This window comes from Cololabis saira, chromosome 14, assembly GCF_033807715.1.
Source record: "Cololabis saira isolate AMF1-May2022 chromosome 14, fColSai1.1, whole genome shotgun sequence".
NCBI classification, from domain to species: Eukaryota; Metazoa; Chordata; class Actinopteri; order Beloniformes; family Belonidae; genus Cololabis; species Cololabis saira.
Window position 1 is genome coordinate 35,990,406 of NC_084600.1, and position 16,163 is coordinate 36,006,568.

At 45.5% G+C, this 16,163-nt stretch overlaps 2 protein-coding genes across 3 annotated transcripts in view; one reads left to right on the forward strand and one right to left on the reverse strand.

The window, feature by feature from the left end:
• The window catches only part of LOC133460054 (core histone macro-H2A.1), a 32,472-nt gene extending 21,311 nt beyond the window's left edge, over positions 1 to 11,161 (reverse strand). For both annotated transcript variants that reach the window (XM_061740558.1, XM_061740557.1), the window contains exons 1-3: positions 11,046 to 11,161; positions 1,426 to 1,628; positions 13 to 119 (exon numbers count right to left, since the gene is read on the reverse strand). In XM_061740558.1, coding sequence (XP_061596542.1) covers positions 13 to 119; positions 1,426 to 1,597 — 279 coding nt within the window. In that variant the 5' untranslated portion in view covers positions 1,598 to 1,628; positions 11,046 to 11,161. The remainder of the gene's footprint in view (positions 1 to 12; positions 120 to 1,425; positions 1,629 to 11,045) is intronic.
• LOC133459375 (uncharacterized) lies at positions 4,108 to 7,669 on the forward strand. Its single transcript, XM_061739267.1, has 2 exons — positions 4,108 to 5,656; positions 5,736 to 7,669. The coding sequence occupies exons 1-2, from the start codon at positions 4,108 to 4,110 to the stop codon at positions 7,574 to 7,576; spliced, it is 3,390 nt and encodes a 1,129-aa protein (XP_061595251.1). The 3' UTR covers positions 7,577 to 7,669.
• Positions 11,162 to 16,163: the final 5,002 nt, after the last annotated feature.

Consider the following 16,163-nt stretch of genomic DNA (forward strand, 5'->3'; position numbering starts at 1 on the left):
ACAACAACTGACCTGGTTCAACTCCTCATCATTGGCGATGGCCAGTAGGATGTGTCGTGGTGTAACGCGACCCTTTTTATTGTCTCTGGCTGCATTACCTGCCAACTCCAGGATTTCCGCTACATTAATATTTAACAGAAGAAAAAAAAACAAAGGAAATGCATCAGTTAATATGCAAAAGTGCAGTTCATGAAACCAATTTGTTTCTCTGAACAGAAGCCGTCTCAAATGCTCTCAAAGGGACAAGTCTGCCTCTTAATGCGCGTTATCAAAATTAAATTAAACTTCAGGATATGTAGCGATCTCAGAATTGTGAAATCCAAAAACAACTTTCAGGAGCGTCAATGTTCACAAGTGGCCATATTTCAAACCGAAACTGGTGTTCTCATACATATACATTTTTTATTTTGTAAGGTTTTTTATAAATTGTGACCTTTGCATGTTTAGAGGTTATTTGGACAAAGAAAAAAGACAGGGAAATGTTATATTTTCAAGGAATCATGCTTCACTTCTCTAGAAAACATAGATTGGACTGTCAATCAATAGAAAAAGGCCATGTGCAGAAGTGTTATCTGGGGTTACTTTGGTTAAACAGGTCAGGGTTCAGCAAAGTTTTGTGACAAAAACTATTAGGCCAACTGAATGTCTAAAGATACTAAATTATGATGCAAACTCTAAGTTTGTGAAAAAAATAGTGACTGTAATGAATTCACTCATTAAATTAAACAAGATAAATTTAGAAATGCTGCAGAAAAAATGTCTTACTTGATGAAAATGCATTAAAAAAACTGTGATGATGTAAAACAGTACTGCTTCATCAGTTCTGCATTTGGAATAAGTATTTGGTAAGTGAGGAGATCATTTGGTGTAATTATGGCCGATAGCTTTAGATTGATAAAAGAAAGTTCTGTTCTGGACTGCAGGTAGCTCAGTTTACTTCCTGGACTCTTAGTAGCGAGTCACTTTGTCGGGATAATATGGAGTATTTGCTGCTTCATTGTCTTTCTAAAAAAAAAAAAGAAAAAGGGGTGGGGTGGGTGGAAATAAAAAGATGTCACCTGAGTGTCAGCATATTTTGCTCCCTCAACATTTATGTTGCTTTCAAATCATTGATGCAGGCTTTTGAGACAGGTGTCAATCTAAAATGTTGGATCTGTATATAAGAAATATCTACACCATTTGCAAAGCATTGCACTCTTATTATTTCAAATACATTTTACACACCATCTCTTTTTCAAACTGTTTTACATTGATGTCATACTATAACTGTGTGCATTTATCAACTTTTTGAACGCAATTACAAAAAAAGGGCAATAAAGTGGCTCAGTTTCTGATAGCATAAGTTATTGGTTTAGGTTATTGTTCTCTCTATTTAATATGAATGTAAATATTTTACCCATGGCTCTTATCCAAATATAACCTCACCAGTAAGGTATTCCAGGACAGCAGCCAAGTAGACAGGTGCTCCCACTCCAATACGATATTTGGGCAGGCCCCTCTTGATGTAGCGCAGCATGCGCCCCACAGGGAAGATAACGCCAGCCTTGGTGGACCGGGACGTCTTCGTTGACTTCTTCTTTCCTCCTCGACTGGACATGATGACGAGAGACTGCTACCAGAGTCAGGCTCTGCAGGGAAACGTCAGACACACTCCATTAATATGTAAACATTACTGTTTGTATCCCTTACACTTTTACGGTGAAAATGGTAAATGGGGGGGGGGGGCAATCATAATCCATCCATCCATTTTCTATACCCGCTTTATCCTTTGCAGGGTCACGGGGGTCTGCTGGAGTCTATCCCAGCTAATTTTCAGGCGAGAGGCAGGGGTTACACCCTGGACAGGTCGCCAGTCCATCGCAGGGCCACATACAGTATATACAGGACTGTCTCAGAAAATTAGAATATTGTGATAAAGTTCTTTATTTTCTGTAATGCAAAAATGTCATACATTCTGGATTCATTACAAATCAACTGAAATATTGCAAGCCTTTTATTATTTTAATATTGCTGATCATGGCTTACAGCTTAAGAAAACTCAAATATCCTATCTCAAAAAATTTGAATATTCTGGGAATCTTAATCTTAAACTGTAAACCATAATCAGTAATATTAAAATAATAAAAGGCTTGCAATATTTCAGTTGATTTGTAATGAATCCAGAATGTATGACATTTTTGTTTTTTTAAATTGCATTACAGAAAATAAAGAACTTTATCACAATATTCTAATTTTCTGAGACAGTCCTGTACACACAACTAGACACACTCACACTCACAACAACAGGGCTAACCACCAAGCCACCGTGCTGCCTGGCAATCATAATGAAAATATTAAACTTTACCATTTAACTTGGTTACGGTCATGTAAATAAACTGAGTTTTCTCAATGAACGATATACAGTATATTCTTCATGAATGCTATTCAAGCCATTTACATAAAATCAATGTTTCTCTAACTGGAATGATTATTTATGAATTATTAACAAATTGATTGAAGTCTCTGAGAGCAGCTGTAAAAAGTAGGTATGGTGCCAGGAGACAATGAGTAAAAACAAAAGGTTGTTTATTCATGGGCCCAAGGTGAGTGAAATAACACACGTTCTGCTCTGCCACGTGACTCCCATTAATATTTGGTGGGATTACTCAAGATTCACATTAATAATTTTACCCTCACACTAAAGAGCAGCATAATAATCCCACAGCTGGAAGACCCTGATTATCATAAGACCACTTCTGCAAGCAAATGTTTAATTCATGACTGATGCCCGTCTCATCCTGATATCAAAGGAATGGTCAGTCATAATTAATCATGCATAATCAAAAGTAAACATCTGGATGTGGCATTGGGGGCTAAATGTGCAACAATAACACGCATGGGTGCAGATCCCGGGGGGGACGGGGGGGACATGTCCCCCCCAATTTCTGAAAAACAATTGCCCCCCCCAATAAAAATACCCTAAATTATTCAAAATTGAACAAATGTATTTTCAGACTTAAAGGTTGAATATGTAGAATATTTATTAAAAATATATTTCTAAAAGAATAATACATCCACGGTGCGTTTTGAGGTGTACAGAATGAAAGCAATGGGTCCTTTTTTTTTTTTTTAGAACTGTTTACCATAACTGTGTTAAAACATGATCGCCTAGTTTAAACAACTTGTTTAGGGCTCCATATTTCATCCATATATCATGTGATCGTGCATAAAGTAGTCCCACAGGATAAAAGGAAGATGGTGAGAAGAATTTGAGATGAGTAGACACTACATGCCCAAAACCCTTAAAATTATGAGTTACGAATATAACAGTTCTGTTTCATTACTTCCAGACTGCCAGTGGCAGTAAACAGAGTGGATATGTCTCCTCGCGCTCCGCGCAGTGTCACGTGAGTGACGTGTAGGCTACCTGTGCGTCTATAAATACCGCCCGGTAGACTACATCCGGCCTCTTGAATCTTCTCGCTGTTAACCTGACGTACATCGCTGGTTAATCGCTCCGTAGATCCGTGTTTCGGATCTATATTTTCTGCAGGTTCGGGGAGGTAAGCTCAACTCTGGTTGGTGGTGTTTGACAGCCTGCCTGTGACTCTTGGTCGGAGCGCACGTTGTGCCCTCTAAGGCTGTGGCTGTCAAGCCATCTTACCTCTCCCTTTCTCCATCGGGAGGATCCGAGCCCCCGTGTGTCGGGCTGGCTCGCTCCCCAGCCACACAAACGGTCTTGAATTGTTTGTGCTGAGCTGATTCCTCCACATGCTAGATGTCCCAGCCGCGTTCAGTGGTCCGCCCACTGCTCTCGTCTGTTGGTTCCTAGCCTGGCTTGGTAAGTATTTTTTACTTAAGCTTTAAAAAAAAAATATATATATATATAAATTTAAAAAAAAAATATATATATATATATATTAAAAAAAAAAAAAAAAAAAAAAGCTAGTCCAGAGGTTCCGGACGCGTTCTGTGGCGGCCACAGTTCTCGCTTGGATTGCCTGGCTCCACACTGAATTGTTTGGATTAAGAACAGTGGTGTGAGGGGTCTGTTAGATGTTCTGATCGAGTCTCGGTTCTCGCCCAGATTTCCTAACTTGACCCTTTTATTTTTTGGAGGAAGCGATGATGGCTTGTACATCGTGTGGCACTCTACTGTTGGTAGAGGATGGCCATGAATTGTGCCCCCAGTGTCTGGGGGTGGGGCACCTGAGGGAGGCCCTCTCCGACCCCTGCATCAACTGCAGCATTTTGCCGCTCTCGGTGAGAGAGGACCGGCTGCGTCAGGTGGAAGGCCTCCTCTTTAGGAGCGACCTCCCACCCTCTGGGCCCGCTCATGTCAGTGCAGGTTCCCGCAAAAAGCACCGGGACAAGCGCAGAGCGGGGCCCCATGACGAGCGCAGTGGCCCTACGCAGAAGAAGGCGAAGGATGCTCCCTCACGCAGTGAGATGGAGGATTTATGGGCTGAACTGGAGCAGCTTAAGGCCTTAGTGAGGGAGCGGGCTCTGCCCTCCCCACCTCTGGCGGTCCCCTGGGAGTCAGATTGTGGAGACGATGCTATGTCTACCAGGGCTTCAAACTCCATGTTTCAAGGCCGTGACAGTGTGTTTGGCTCTGGCGAGTATCCCTCCCCTGAGCTGCCGTGTCTGGTGGTTGACCCAGCTAGCATACAGGCAGAGGCTGGCTCGGAGACATCCCTCAGGAGCTCTGGGAGCACTGAGCTGGGAGAGGGCCCCTGCCCTTTGCAGGCAACACTGCGTGCGGCCCTGGCTAAGGTCGGGCTGGATGATGCGCCCGCTGCCCAACCGGCGAGCAACCCATTCTTTCGCCGGAGTCCTGTAGCCCCGCCCTTTGATGTCCCACCCTCGCCTGCTTTTTTGCAGGAGCTGCGGCGCTGCTGGGCAGATCCAAAGGCGTTTGCCTACCATGGCAAGGATGCGAGGACTTTGGCCTCCATGCGCCAGGCGGAGCAACATGGCCTGGTTCACATGCCTCCCGTGGACCCGTGTATCGCCTCACTGGTCCTTTCACCAGATGAGGCGCTCAAAGATAAGGCCCGCTGTCCTAGGCCTCAGTGCCGGGTAACGGATAGCCTTCTCTCGACGGCTTATGATGCGGCAGGCCGCATGGCTCGCATTGGGAACTCCCTCTCCGTGCTCATCCTCGCCCAGTCCCAGATGTTGCAGTCGGAGCATGAGGGCGGGGAGTTGGGTGACACTAACGACGCTGCGCTCCAAGCCTTCGGGCTGATGACCAGAGAGCTTGGCCGCCTGATGTCCACCCTGGTGGTGACGCGGCGTCAGGTGTGGCTGGCGCAGGCACCCATGTCTGATGATTGCAGGCAGACGCTACGGAAGCTTCCGGTAGTGCCGGGCCAGTTGTTTGGGCCAGAGGCAGAACAGGCGTTGGAGCGCAGGAAGCAGTCGGGTCAGGCATCAGAGGCCTGGGGTCGTCGGAGTGCGAGCATGGGACCCCCAGCTCAGCACTCCAGGAGACGGGGCGCACAAGACCTGCGCCGCTCACATTCCCCGAGCCCCCCTCCGCAGCCCTGGCAGCACAGCCGGGTTGCTGGGGGTGGTGGGCGTCTGCCCAGGGGCGCACACCCTCCACCTCGCCGGTCTCAGCGGGTGCAGGGGCAACACCAGCGTCCCCCCAAACCCCCAAATAATCCTCGAGGCACTCTATGAGGGCCTCGGGCCGGCGGTGGGCAGGTTTTCACATCAGCACCTGGCCTATTGGGCAGCCCATTCTCCAGATGTATGGGTTTTGAAAACACTGTCCCAGGGCTACAGGTTGCAGTTCCGCCGCCGGCCCCCACCACCCTCCGGGGTCAGGGAAACCTCGGTCAGAGACCGCGGGAGGGCCCTGTGTTTGTCACAGGAGATAGCCAAACTCTTGGACAAAAAGGCCATCACAAGAGTTCACCCACATACACAGAGCTGTGGGTTTTACTCAACATACTTCCTCATTCCGAAGAAAGACACTTCTTTTCGGCCTGTGCTGGACCTTCGGGGTCTGAACCAGTACCTGAAGGTCCTCCCATTTCGGATGCTGCGTACACGCGACGTCCTTCAATCTGTCACTCCAGGGGAGTGGTTCACCTCCATAGACCTCAAGGACGCCTACTTTCACGTCCCAATACACCCAGACCACAGACGGTTTCTCAGTTTTGCCTTTCAAGGCCACGCCTACCAGTTCACCGTCCTGCCTTTCGGCCTGTCCCTGGCTCCTCGCATCTTCACCAGATGCATGAGGGCGGCCTTGACATCGCTATGCCTGTCGGGAGTAAAGATTCTCCCATATCTGGACGACTGGCTTATATGCGCCCCCTCGCTCCAGGAGGCAGAGCTGATGACATCCATGGTCCTCACACATATCGAGGCTCTGGGCATGTCGGTAAATTGGGAGAAGAGCTTGTTGCGTCCTACGCAGCAGACCACCTTCATCGGCCTGTCTCTCGATTCCGTATCGATGCAGACACGCCTTACTGCAGAGCGGGCAGAGCGGATTCAGGACCTGCTGCGGTCCTTCCGCCTCGGGATGAGGTTGCCCGTCCACGCATGGCTCCGTCTGCTGGGGATGCTGTCGGCGGCCTCGGCTGTGACACCTCTGGGGCTGCTGCACCTGCGCCCCCTGCAGATGTGGTTCAACAGCCTCCAGATGGACCCTCGCCTTCACAGGTGGGTCAAGGTCAAGGTTACGCACCAGTGCCTTATTCATCTCCACCGGTGGCGGGACAGCACCTTTCTATTGCACGGTGTTCCTCTCGGCTCAGTCCCTTCGAGGCGAGAGGTGGTGACAACAGATGCCTCACCTCAGGGTTGGGGTGCGGTATGGCAGAAGAGGTCAGTCCAGGGGGTTTGGGGCCCTCTGTGGCGGGGACGGCACATCAATGTCCTAGAACTCCGGACTGTCTACTTGGCGCTGAGGCACTTCTTGCCCTTTCTCAGGGGCAAGCATGTCCTCGTCCGGACAGACAACACTTCGAGAGTGTTTCATGTCAACCACCAGGGGGGAACCAGGTCGCTGGACTCCCTGAACGAGGCCCGGAGGTTGTGGATGTGGGCTCATCCTCAATTGGCCTCCTTGAGGGCAATGCACCTCCCTGGCAGAGCCAACGTGGTGGCGGATTCCCTCTCACGCCGGCAGCTGCCCCCAGGGGACTGGCGGTTGCACCCCCAGGTGGTGCGAATGATTTGGGATCGATACGGGGAAGCCCGTGTGGATCTGTTCGCCTCGGAGTGTACGACTCATTGTCCACTGTGGTTCTCCTTGGCAGAGACCAGTGCCCCGCTCGGGATGGACGCTCTCGCCAACACTTGGCCGAGAGGCCTCCTTTATGCGTTCCCTCCGATTCCCCTGGTGATGCCCACGCTTCACAGGGTGAGATTATCGGGTCACAGGGTCCTCCTGGTGGCGCCCAAGTGGCCCTCGAGGATTTGGTTCTCCACGCTCCTCAGCCTGTTGGACGGGGAGCCTTGGCAGCTCCCAGTACGGTCGGACCTCCTGTCCCAGCTGGGCGGGGAGGTATGGCATCCCTCTCCGAGCCTCCTTCAACTCTGGGCCTGGCCGTTGAGAGGGAAGGGTCATTCTTGACGCACCTTGAGCCCTCGGTATGTGAGACCTTGCAGAATGCTAGAGCTCCTTCCACAAGAAGGGTGTATTCGCATTGCTGGGCCGCTTTCTCCTCCTGGTGCAGGGACGGGGGTTTTGATCCAATCTCCTGTCCGTTACAAATTGTACTGCGGTACCTGCAGTATCTGTTTGAGGCGGGCCGGGCGGCCTCGACCTTGAAGGTGCACGTAGCGGCTATTTCTGTCCACCATGGCCACATCGATGGTAGACCAGTTGGTGTGCATTACTGGGTGGCACAGTTTCTGCGGGGTGCCAGGAGACTGCGCCCCCCCAGAGTGCAGCGTGCAGCAACATGGGACCTGCCGCTGGTCCTGCAGGCCTTGGGCGAGGCACCCTTTGAGCCTATGGCAGGGGGGTCCTTGAGGACGACGTCATGGAAGACCGCCTTTCTGTTGGCTGTTACGTCTGCCAAGCGTGTGAGCGAGCTCCACGCCCTTTTAGTCAGTCCTACGTGCCTTCGGTGGAAGGCAGACAGCTCAGGAGTGACCCTGTGGCCAAATGTCGCTTTCCTGCCAAAGGTGTTACCCCCTGACCATGCCAATCAGGCCATAGAGTTGGCAGCATACCATCCTCCCCCGTTTGAGTCCCGGCTGGAGGAGCGGGCTAATTTGCTGTGCCCAGTCCGGGCGTTGCGGCTCTACCTTCAGGCAACACAGAGCTTTCGACGCTCTGAGCAGTTGTTTGTGTGCTACAGGGGGGCGCACAAGGGCCGTGCCCTGTCGAAGCAACGTCTCTCCCACTGGATTGTTGAAGCAATCAAACAGGCTTATGACGTGGCAGGTAGACCTGCCCCTTCAGGCGTTGTCTGTCATTCCACCAGGGGTGTGGCCACTTCCTGGGCGGCAATGAGAGGGGTACCGTTGTCTGAGATCTGTGCAGCGGCATCCTGGACGGTGCCGTGCACCTTCTCCAGGTTCTATCGCCTTAACGTGGCCTCTGGGTCCACGCTGGCTTCGGCCGTTCTGCCTTTGGCTTCTGCGGCTGACCACTAGGTGGGTGTTGTTCCTCGTGACAGTGCTGGTATGAGTCATCCACTCTGTTTACTGCCACTGGCAGTCTGGAAGGAATGAAACAGAACGTAAGTTACGGATGTAACTATGGTTCTGTGAATTCCTGGATGACTGCCAGTCACACCGGTCACTCCGAACTTCCTGCGAGAAGATTCTGGGAGGCCGGATGTAGTCTACCGGGCGGTATTTATAGACGCACAGGTAGCCTACACGTCACTCACGTGACACTGTTGTTATTAAATCTCAACCTGCGCGAAGCGCGAGGAGACATATCCACTCTGTTTACTGCCACTGGCAGTCATCCAGGAATTCACAGAACCATAGTTACATCCGTAACTTACGTTAAGTAAGCAGTGACACACACTGTTGGCTGTTTAGGACAAATAAACAAGAAAGGTAAGCACAATAAATGATTCCCCATGCAGTATTTTTTGGCGAGCCTTTACCCATTATGGGATGGTATGAGTTGCACAGTGTTGGGTGTAACGCTTTACAAAGTAACGCGTTACTGTAACGAGATTACATTCGCTTAGCGCTCGTCGTTAAATCGACGCAGAGCCTACGGCGTAGGGTATGCGGCGACGCACACCGTACGGTGCGCGTTGCCGCGTACCCTACGCCATAAGTTCTGCGTTGGTGTAACGCAGAACCATAAATCAGCCTTTAACGTGATTTTACGGGATTTGACGGGATTTTACGTGATCTTACGGGATTTTACAGGACTTCTGGTGCTGATCTGGGCACTGCAGTAATAAGGTTCCAACTACAGGACTGTCTCAGAAAATTAGAATATTGTGATAAAGTTCTTTATTTTCTGTTATGCAATTAAAAAAAACAAAAATGTCATACATTCTGGATTCATTACAAATCAACTGAAATATTGCAAGCCTTTTATTATTTTAATATTGCTGATTATGGCTTACAGTTTAAGATTAAGATTCCCAGAATATTCAAATTTTTTGAGATAGGATATTTGAGTTTTTCTTAAGCTGTAAGCCATGATCAGCAATATTAAAATAATAAAAGGCTTTCAATATTTCAGTTGATTTGTAATGAATTCTTTTGTACAATTTTTATTTTTTTATCTTGTATTTTTTGCATAATTCTTGTCTGTAGAAATTGTAAATAGGTCATACTTATTCTCACTACCTCAAACTGCTGCACCTTAAAATGTTTATAATCTTTGTACATAGAAATTCCACATTTGTCTATTGTTCATTTGTCTATTGTTCACCTTTAATACCATAGAGAGCGAAACTACCGGAGTCAAATTCCTTGTTGGACAATGTTCGAACCTGGCCAATAAAGCTGATTCTGATTCTGAATCCAGAATGTATGACATTTTTGTTTTTGTAATTGCATTACAGAAAATCACAATATTCTAGTTTTCTGACAGTCCTGTATATGTTGTTCATTGGCAATCGAGTTATGGTGCAGCTCAGGTGATTTTGCGGAGTAATCCAAAAGTAATGTAACTAGTAATGTAACTAGTTACTTTCAGCAACCAGTAACTAAGTAGTGTAAGGGATTACTTTTTAAAAAGTAACTAGTAATTTGTAATGGATTACTTTTTTTGAGTAACTACCCCAACACTTGAGTTGCATATTCACGTTGGTGCCCCCCAATCCTGACATCGGATCTGCACCCCTGTGGTCAGTCATAATCAAACATGCATAATCATAAGTAAACATCTGGATGTGGCATTGGGGGATAAATGTGCAACAATAACAGGTAAACCCTGTAAATACTTCCATGAAATGAAATCATTACTGTAACTGGAATCAATGCAACTGCACCAGCTGCTGCAGACGCCAATTAGCTGTGTGTCATTGGTAATCAATGAGCTCCAGCATAAACAGGCCACGCTTTCCCCGCTTTTACTGTCCATTCTGCAAACATCACATCACTGTAATGTTGGCGGTGGAGGTTACAGCTTTGATTTGGTGAGAAACAACCGCGGCGTTTCTCCCCTTCTCCGGCCGGTGCGGCGGCTTTAACCGCGAGCAGCGGCATTTCTCCCCGCATTTCTCCCCGCGATCTCCCGACTATTTCCGCATGTCAGACCCCCGGATGACTGGCACGGGTTACTGCACTCAGAACCAGCACACACGACCCAATCCCCCGCCATTATTCAACTGTCAGGTCGTTTTTGAGGGTGTTTTTCTCATGCATCCAGCGCGGTTTCAGCCGGAGATCTCCCCGGGAGCGCGGCGGCGGAGCGGCCGCTGCGCCGGCTCCTCCTCCCCGCCCTGCGCGGCTGTCAGCCCCGGCTCGGCGGCTCGGCCTCCAGCACCGGACCAGCGACAAAAACACCCCCGTCAGCGGCTCCGGTTCTCTGCACCGGGAGATACTGGACCCGGGGGAAGGTTGACCGAGGTCGACGCGGGACGGGGGTGCACGGACACGGGGGGGTTACTCACGAAGCGGCCGCGGAAGCGTCAGTGCTGCTGGAGCTGCAGCTGCTGGTCAGAGTCTCCACTCCCACAATACACAGCGACGCGGCGGCGAGGCGCGCACCTGAGAGGGCTCGGGCCGCCGGGAACACGTGCGGCTCCAGGTCATAACACCTGATCCTTCACGCTGGACTAGGGGTCGGCAACCCAAAACGTTAAGAGTGTCCATAATTGGACCAAAAACACAAAAAACAAATATGTCTGGAGCCGCAAAAAAATGAAATGTCTTGTATAAGCCTTAGAATAAAGGCAACACATGCTTCAAATTAGTTATAACTGGGGGAATTATTATGCACTTCGAGAAAAGTGGAAATGTCGAGAAAAAAGTCAAATTGTCAAGGTTAATGTTGAAGTACAATCTCGAGAAAAAAGTCGAAATGTTGAGAAAGAAGTCGAAATGTCGAGATTAATGTTGAAGTACAATCTTGAGAAAAAAGTCGAAATGTTGAGAAAGAAGTCGAAATGTTGAGAAAAAAGTCAAAATGTCGAGAAAAAAGTCGAGCAAAAAAGTCCAAACATTAAGACAGAGTATTTGGGCCAAACTAAAAAAAAAATGGGAAATTACGAGAATAAAGTCGTAAAATTACAAGAATAAAGTCGTAATATTACGAGAACAAACTCGTAAAATTACGAGAATAAAGTCATAGCCTAATGTTGCGAGAATAAATTTGTAATATTACGAGAATAAAGTCGTAATATTACGAGAATAAAGTCGTAAAATTACAAGAATAAAGTCATAGCCTAATGTTGCGAGAATAAAGTCGTAATATTATGAGAATAATGTCGTAATATTACGAGAATAAAGTCGTAATATTACGAGAATAAAGTCGTAAAATTACAAGATTAAAGTCATATTGTTGCGAGAATAAAGTCGTAATATTACGACTTTATTCTCGTAACTTTAGGCTATGACTTTATTCTTGTAATTTTACGACTTTATTCTCGTAATTTCCAATTTTTTTTTGTCTTAGTTTGGCCCTAATACTCCGTCGTAAAACATCGAGATTAAAAAGGAAAGTAAAAAGGAAGAAAAAAGGAAAAAAAGGTCAAACATTTTTGAAAAAGCTCTAGGAGCCACTAGGGGGCGCTAAAGAGCCGCATGCGGCTCTAGAGCCGCGGGTTGCTGATCCCTGCGCTGGACAAACCGTGGCGGTCGAAAGTGTCCAATGTTTATGGGGCGACAATTTTTTTATGTGTGAAATTATGTATCAACCAGAGTCACAGGTCAATGAACTTCGTACATTACACATCCATCAAAGGTAATTTGTAAATAGTTGTAAAGGTACAAGCAGTACTCGAGTTGTAAAAAAAAATCGGGGGATGGTGGATTTTATCATATGGGGACAGATGATTTGTGCTGATTACAAATAATATAATAAATTACAAATAATAGCACTGACCAAAACACCTGCAGAAATACTGCAGGAATGACATAGCAGCAGTTAAATGCAGCTTTCTGTAAGCTTTAAATATCCACTGGGCTTACATCAAATACATCAAAACACAACAATAAAAAACACTTTTCTGAACTTATCAATATGACTCTGTCCTTCACAGGATAAGTAAAATGGATCACTGCAAAAACTCAAAATCCTAACAAGAATATTTGTCTTATTTCTAGTTAAAATGTCTCATTTTAGTAAAAAAAATCTCATTACACTTAAAACAAGACTCATCACTGGAAAAATCAACAATTTTCACCTGTTTCAAGTAGATTTTCACTTAAAATAAGTAGAAAAATCTGCCAGTGGAACAAGATTTGTTTGCTTGTAATAAGAAGATAAATCTTGTCCCACTGGCAGATTTTCCTACTTATTTCAAGTGAAAATTTACTTGAAACAGGTGAAAATTTTCAAATAAGTTATTTTTCTGGTGATGACTCTAAATGTGGAAATAGCAACAAAACCACATTCATTGATGAAATGACATAAGGGATGGAAAGGGGGGATGGCAGTTTTACAGGGGGGATGATTTTGACCATTTTTACTTCAAGGGGGATGCCATCCCCCCTGATGCCCCCTCAACTCCAGTACTGGGTACAAGAGATAGCGGTAGGGTTGCCACTCATCCTTTGAAATACGGAATTGTTACGTAATTGGGAATTAAAATTTGCGTTTACAAATTTGCATATATCATGCTCTAATTAACTGACGTCATAATATACAGGTGAAGGTCGGAAGATTTGAATATATTGCAAAAACTTCATTGGTAGTAAATTCAACTAAAGGTGAAACAACTTCGCTGTTGCAGCTCCAAAACTTTGGAAAAACCTGCCTCAGCAAATCAAACAGGCCTCCTCTCTGTCTGTTTTTAAATATCTTCTCAAAACCCACCTTTTCTCCTTGGCTTTTAACACCTAGCAAGACAGTTGAGTTTATTTTATCCCTTTATTCTTTATTTTATTATTTTATCTTATATTCTATCCTTTTTATTCACTTAACTTATCATGATTGTTTTATTTATGTGCCTTGTGTTTTATGGTGTTTTGTCTTTCATTTGCCTGTCCAGCACTTTGGACCATGTTGGTGTTTTTAAAGTGCTTTATAATAAAGTTGACTTGACTTGACTATTTCCCACTACATGCAAGCCTTTATTTGTTATAATTTTGGTGATTATGGCTCACAGTTTATGAAAACCCCAAATAAAAAAATCTCTATATTATGAAATCAATAAACAATTCAATCATCAAAATTATAACAAATAAAGGCTTAACACATTTTGCTTTGCATGTAATGAGACTATGTAATATATTAGTTTCACCTTTTAAGTTGAATTATTGAAATAAATTAACTTTTACACCATTTTCTAATGTTCCGACCTTCACCTGTAGGCTACTCTCATATGTGGTCCTAAATCAGATACATATCCGATCTGTGTGAAGGGTCCGCAGTCAGAACGGTCAAGTCACATTTCCACCGACTTTGAGGTCACAGGAGATGAGTGTTTTTCCTTGAAAGTCTAGAAGAGAGGCGCTGACAGATATGTTCAAAAGTCTTCCTCGACATCCTCAAGTTATGGATGAACTCTGTGTCAGTGAAGACCCTCACGTCGCGATCTCACCACTGCTGGTTCACACCACATCAACACATACCTAGTTTCTAGGTCAACCACTTCTGCACAAAAGGCCATCGTTAACATTTGTGCTCTCCTTTTTCTCAGTCTCCTTATTTCCTTCATCAGTTGGGCCTCCCAGCAACATGGCTGCGCCCCACACAAAGAAACACAGGCATCAAAACCGGTCTTCAAAAACCACTGGGTCACTTGACTCAATGGCTTTAGTCTATGAGGAAGAGCAAAGGGTGCTGGTGCGCTGTGACTGGAGCGAGACCCGAAAACAACGGTAGATGCAGACCACTTTGGCTTTGATGAGGTCGCTGAACTAAAACTTAAATATCAATCTCATTACGCTGTTCAATTCCAATGTTGGTATCGATCACAGGCGTAAATACCAGTAGTGCAAGCCGCGTCAAGCCAACTCCATAAATGAAACATTGACCCGACCGCCGCGCGGCCAGGAGGAGACTTCCCCTGGGGGGGAGTGTGGTCAGTCACAACATTAGCCTACATGGCAACAATAGCAGTTCTCTATAGTGGCTGTGCATGTGTGTGTGCATGCGCTGTGCCCTTTTGTTTAGGGCAAGGGTGGGGGCACAAAAAAACATATTTGCACCAGGGCATATCACCATGATGTTACGCCACTGGTATCGATATTATCGGTATTTGGATCGTTCCGCCCATCATTATACTAAGAGGGCAAACCGAGTGCTGACGTGCTTTAAATCGTTGGTGCTTTAACGCTAAGTTTTTTATAGTACAGTACAGTAGTTTTTCATTAGAAAAATTATAGGCTATAAAAGCAGCCAAATCCTTTAGGGAAAAACACATAGCAGTTTTTACTGGCGTGTTGTTTTTTTTACCTTTCTCAAAAATTCAGTAAGGGACAATGAAAAACTGAATTTAGTTTGTGGCATAGTGAACATTTAAAATGACTTGTTAAATATTTTTTTTATTTCATTTTTTGTAATCGATTCTTCCTATATTACTTATATTATTGAGCATTTTCATTAATTATCAACAGGACAAATATAGCATCATTTGTTTGAAAAGCTGCTTGCTGTGAGACGGCTGCACTACCAGCTGCACCACCGTGGCCCCCAGAGGTGAATATTTTATGATACTGTTTGTTGAAATCAAAGTTTTAGCTAGATTTTCTTCCCCTTTTTGATTTAGTTAGCTGCCGACTGAACAGAACGCGCATTAAAACACCAGGTCTGACTATAAGAAGTGGGTAAGCCTATAAATAATGGATGAATGGAAGGATTTCAGGACCACTAACATCTTGTGGAACAAACTTCAATCAAAATAAGCGTTTCAAAACATTTATCAGCTCAGGGACTTGTACTCCCAGACCCTCTTGTGCAAAATATTATTGACCGATAAGTCAATAATTGACTGATAAATTCAGATGACATTCATGGCTTATAGATACTCGCAAAAGCACAGGTGGAGCGGATGATGGCTGTGGTTTATTCAAATGTCTCTAAGCCACAATCACGACAGTGAGCCAACATGGAAAATATGGAAACCAAAAGATATAGTAGTTTAGATGTATTCATTTAAATCTTCCATTCTGCCTGGAAAGGTCGTGCAGCTGGCACTTCGTTTATAAAACCGACTGTATATCAGTACTGGGAGGAAAATGTCCAATTCTGACCACGCCTCTTTGAAAAGTATAGATTTTTAATAATAAATTATAATTCTGAAATAAACAAGGGTCCAAAATAAATCCCACATGTCTGTACAGAGTCGTACTGTTTTTGTGTCCTGCCCACTTTGGACGAATGCCCATTAAACCTGATGCAGTGGTGGAAGATTTTCACCAGAGGTCAGACTTGAGCTGAGCATTTAGTTCCGCCCTTTGTGCGGCGGTTGTACAGATTGCAAGTGCAGTCTTTGCGCAAACATGGCATCAATAGGCATTAAGCAGAATCCAATAAATGCATTGGGTGAATAATTCTGTAAATTATCTTTTTTTTCTCTATTTATGTAAAAGCATATACATTGATCTATATATCTTCCATTTGT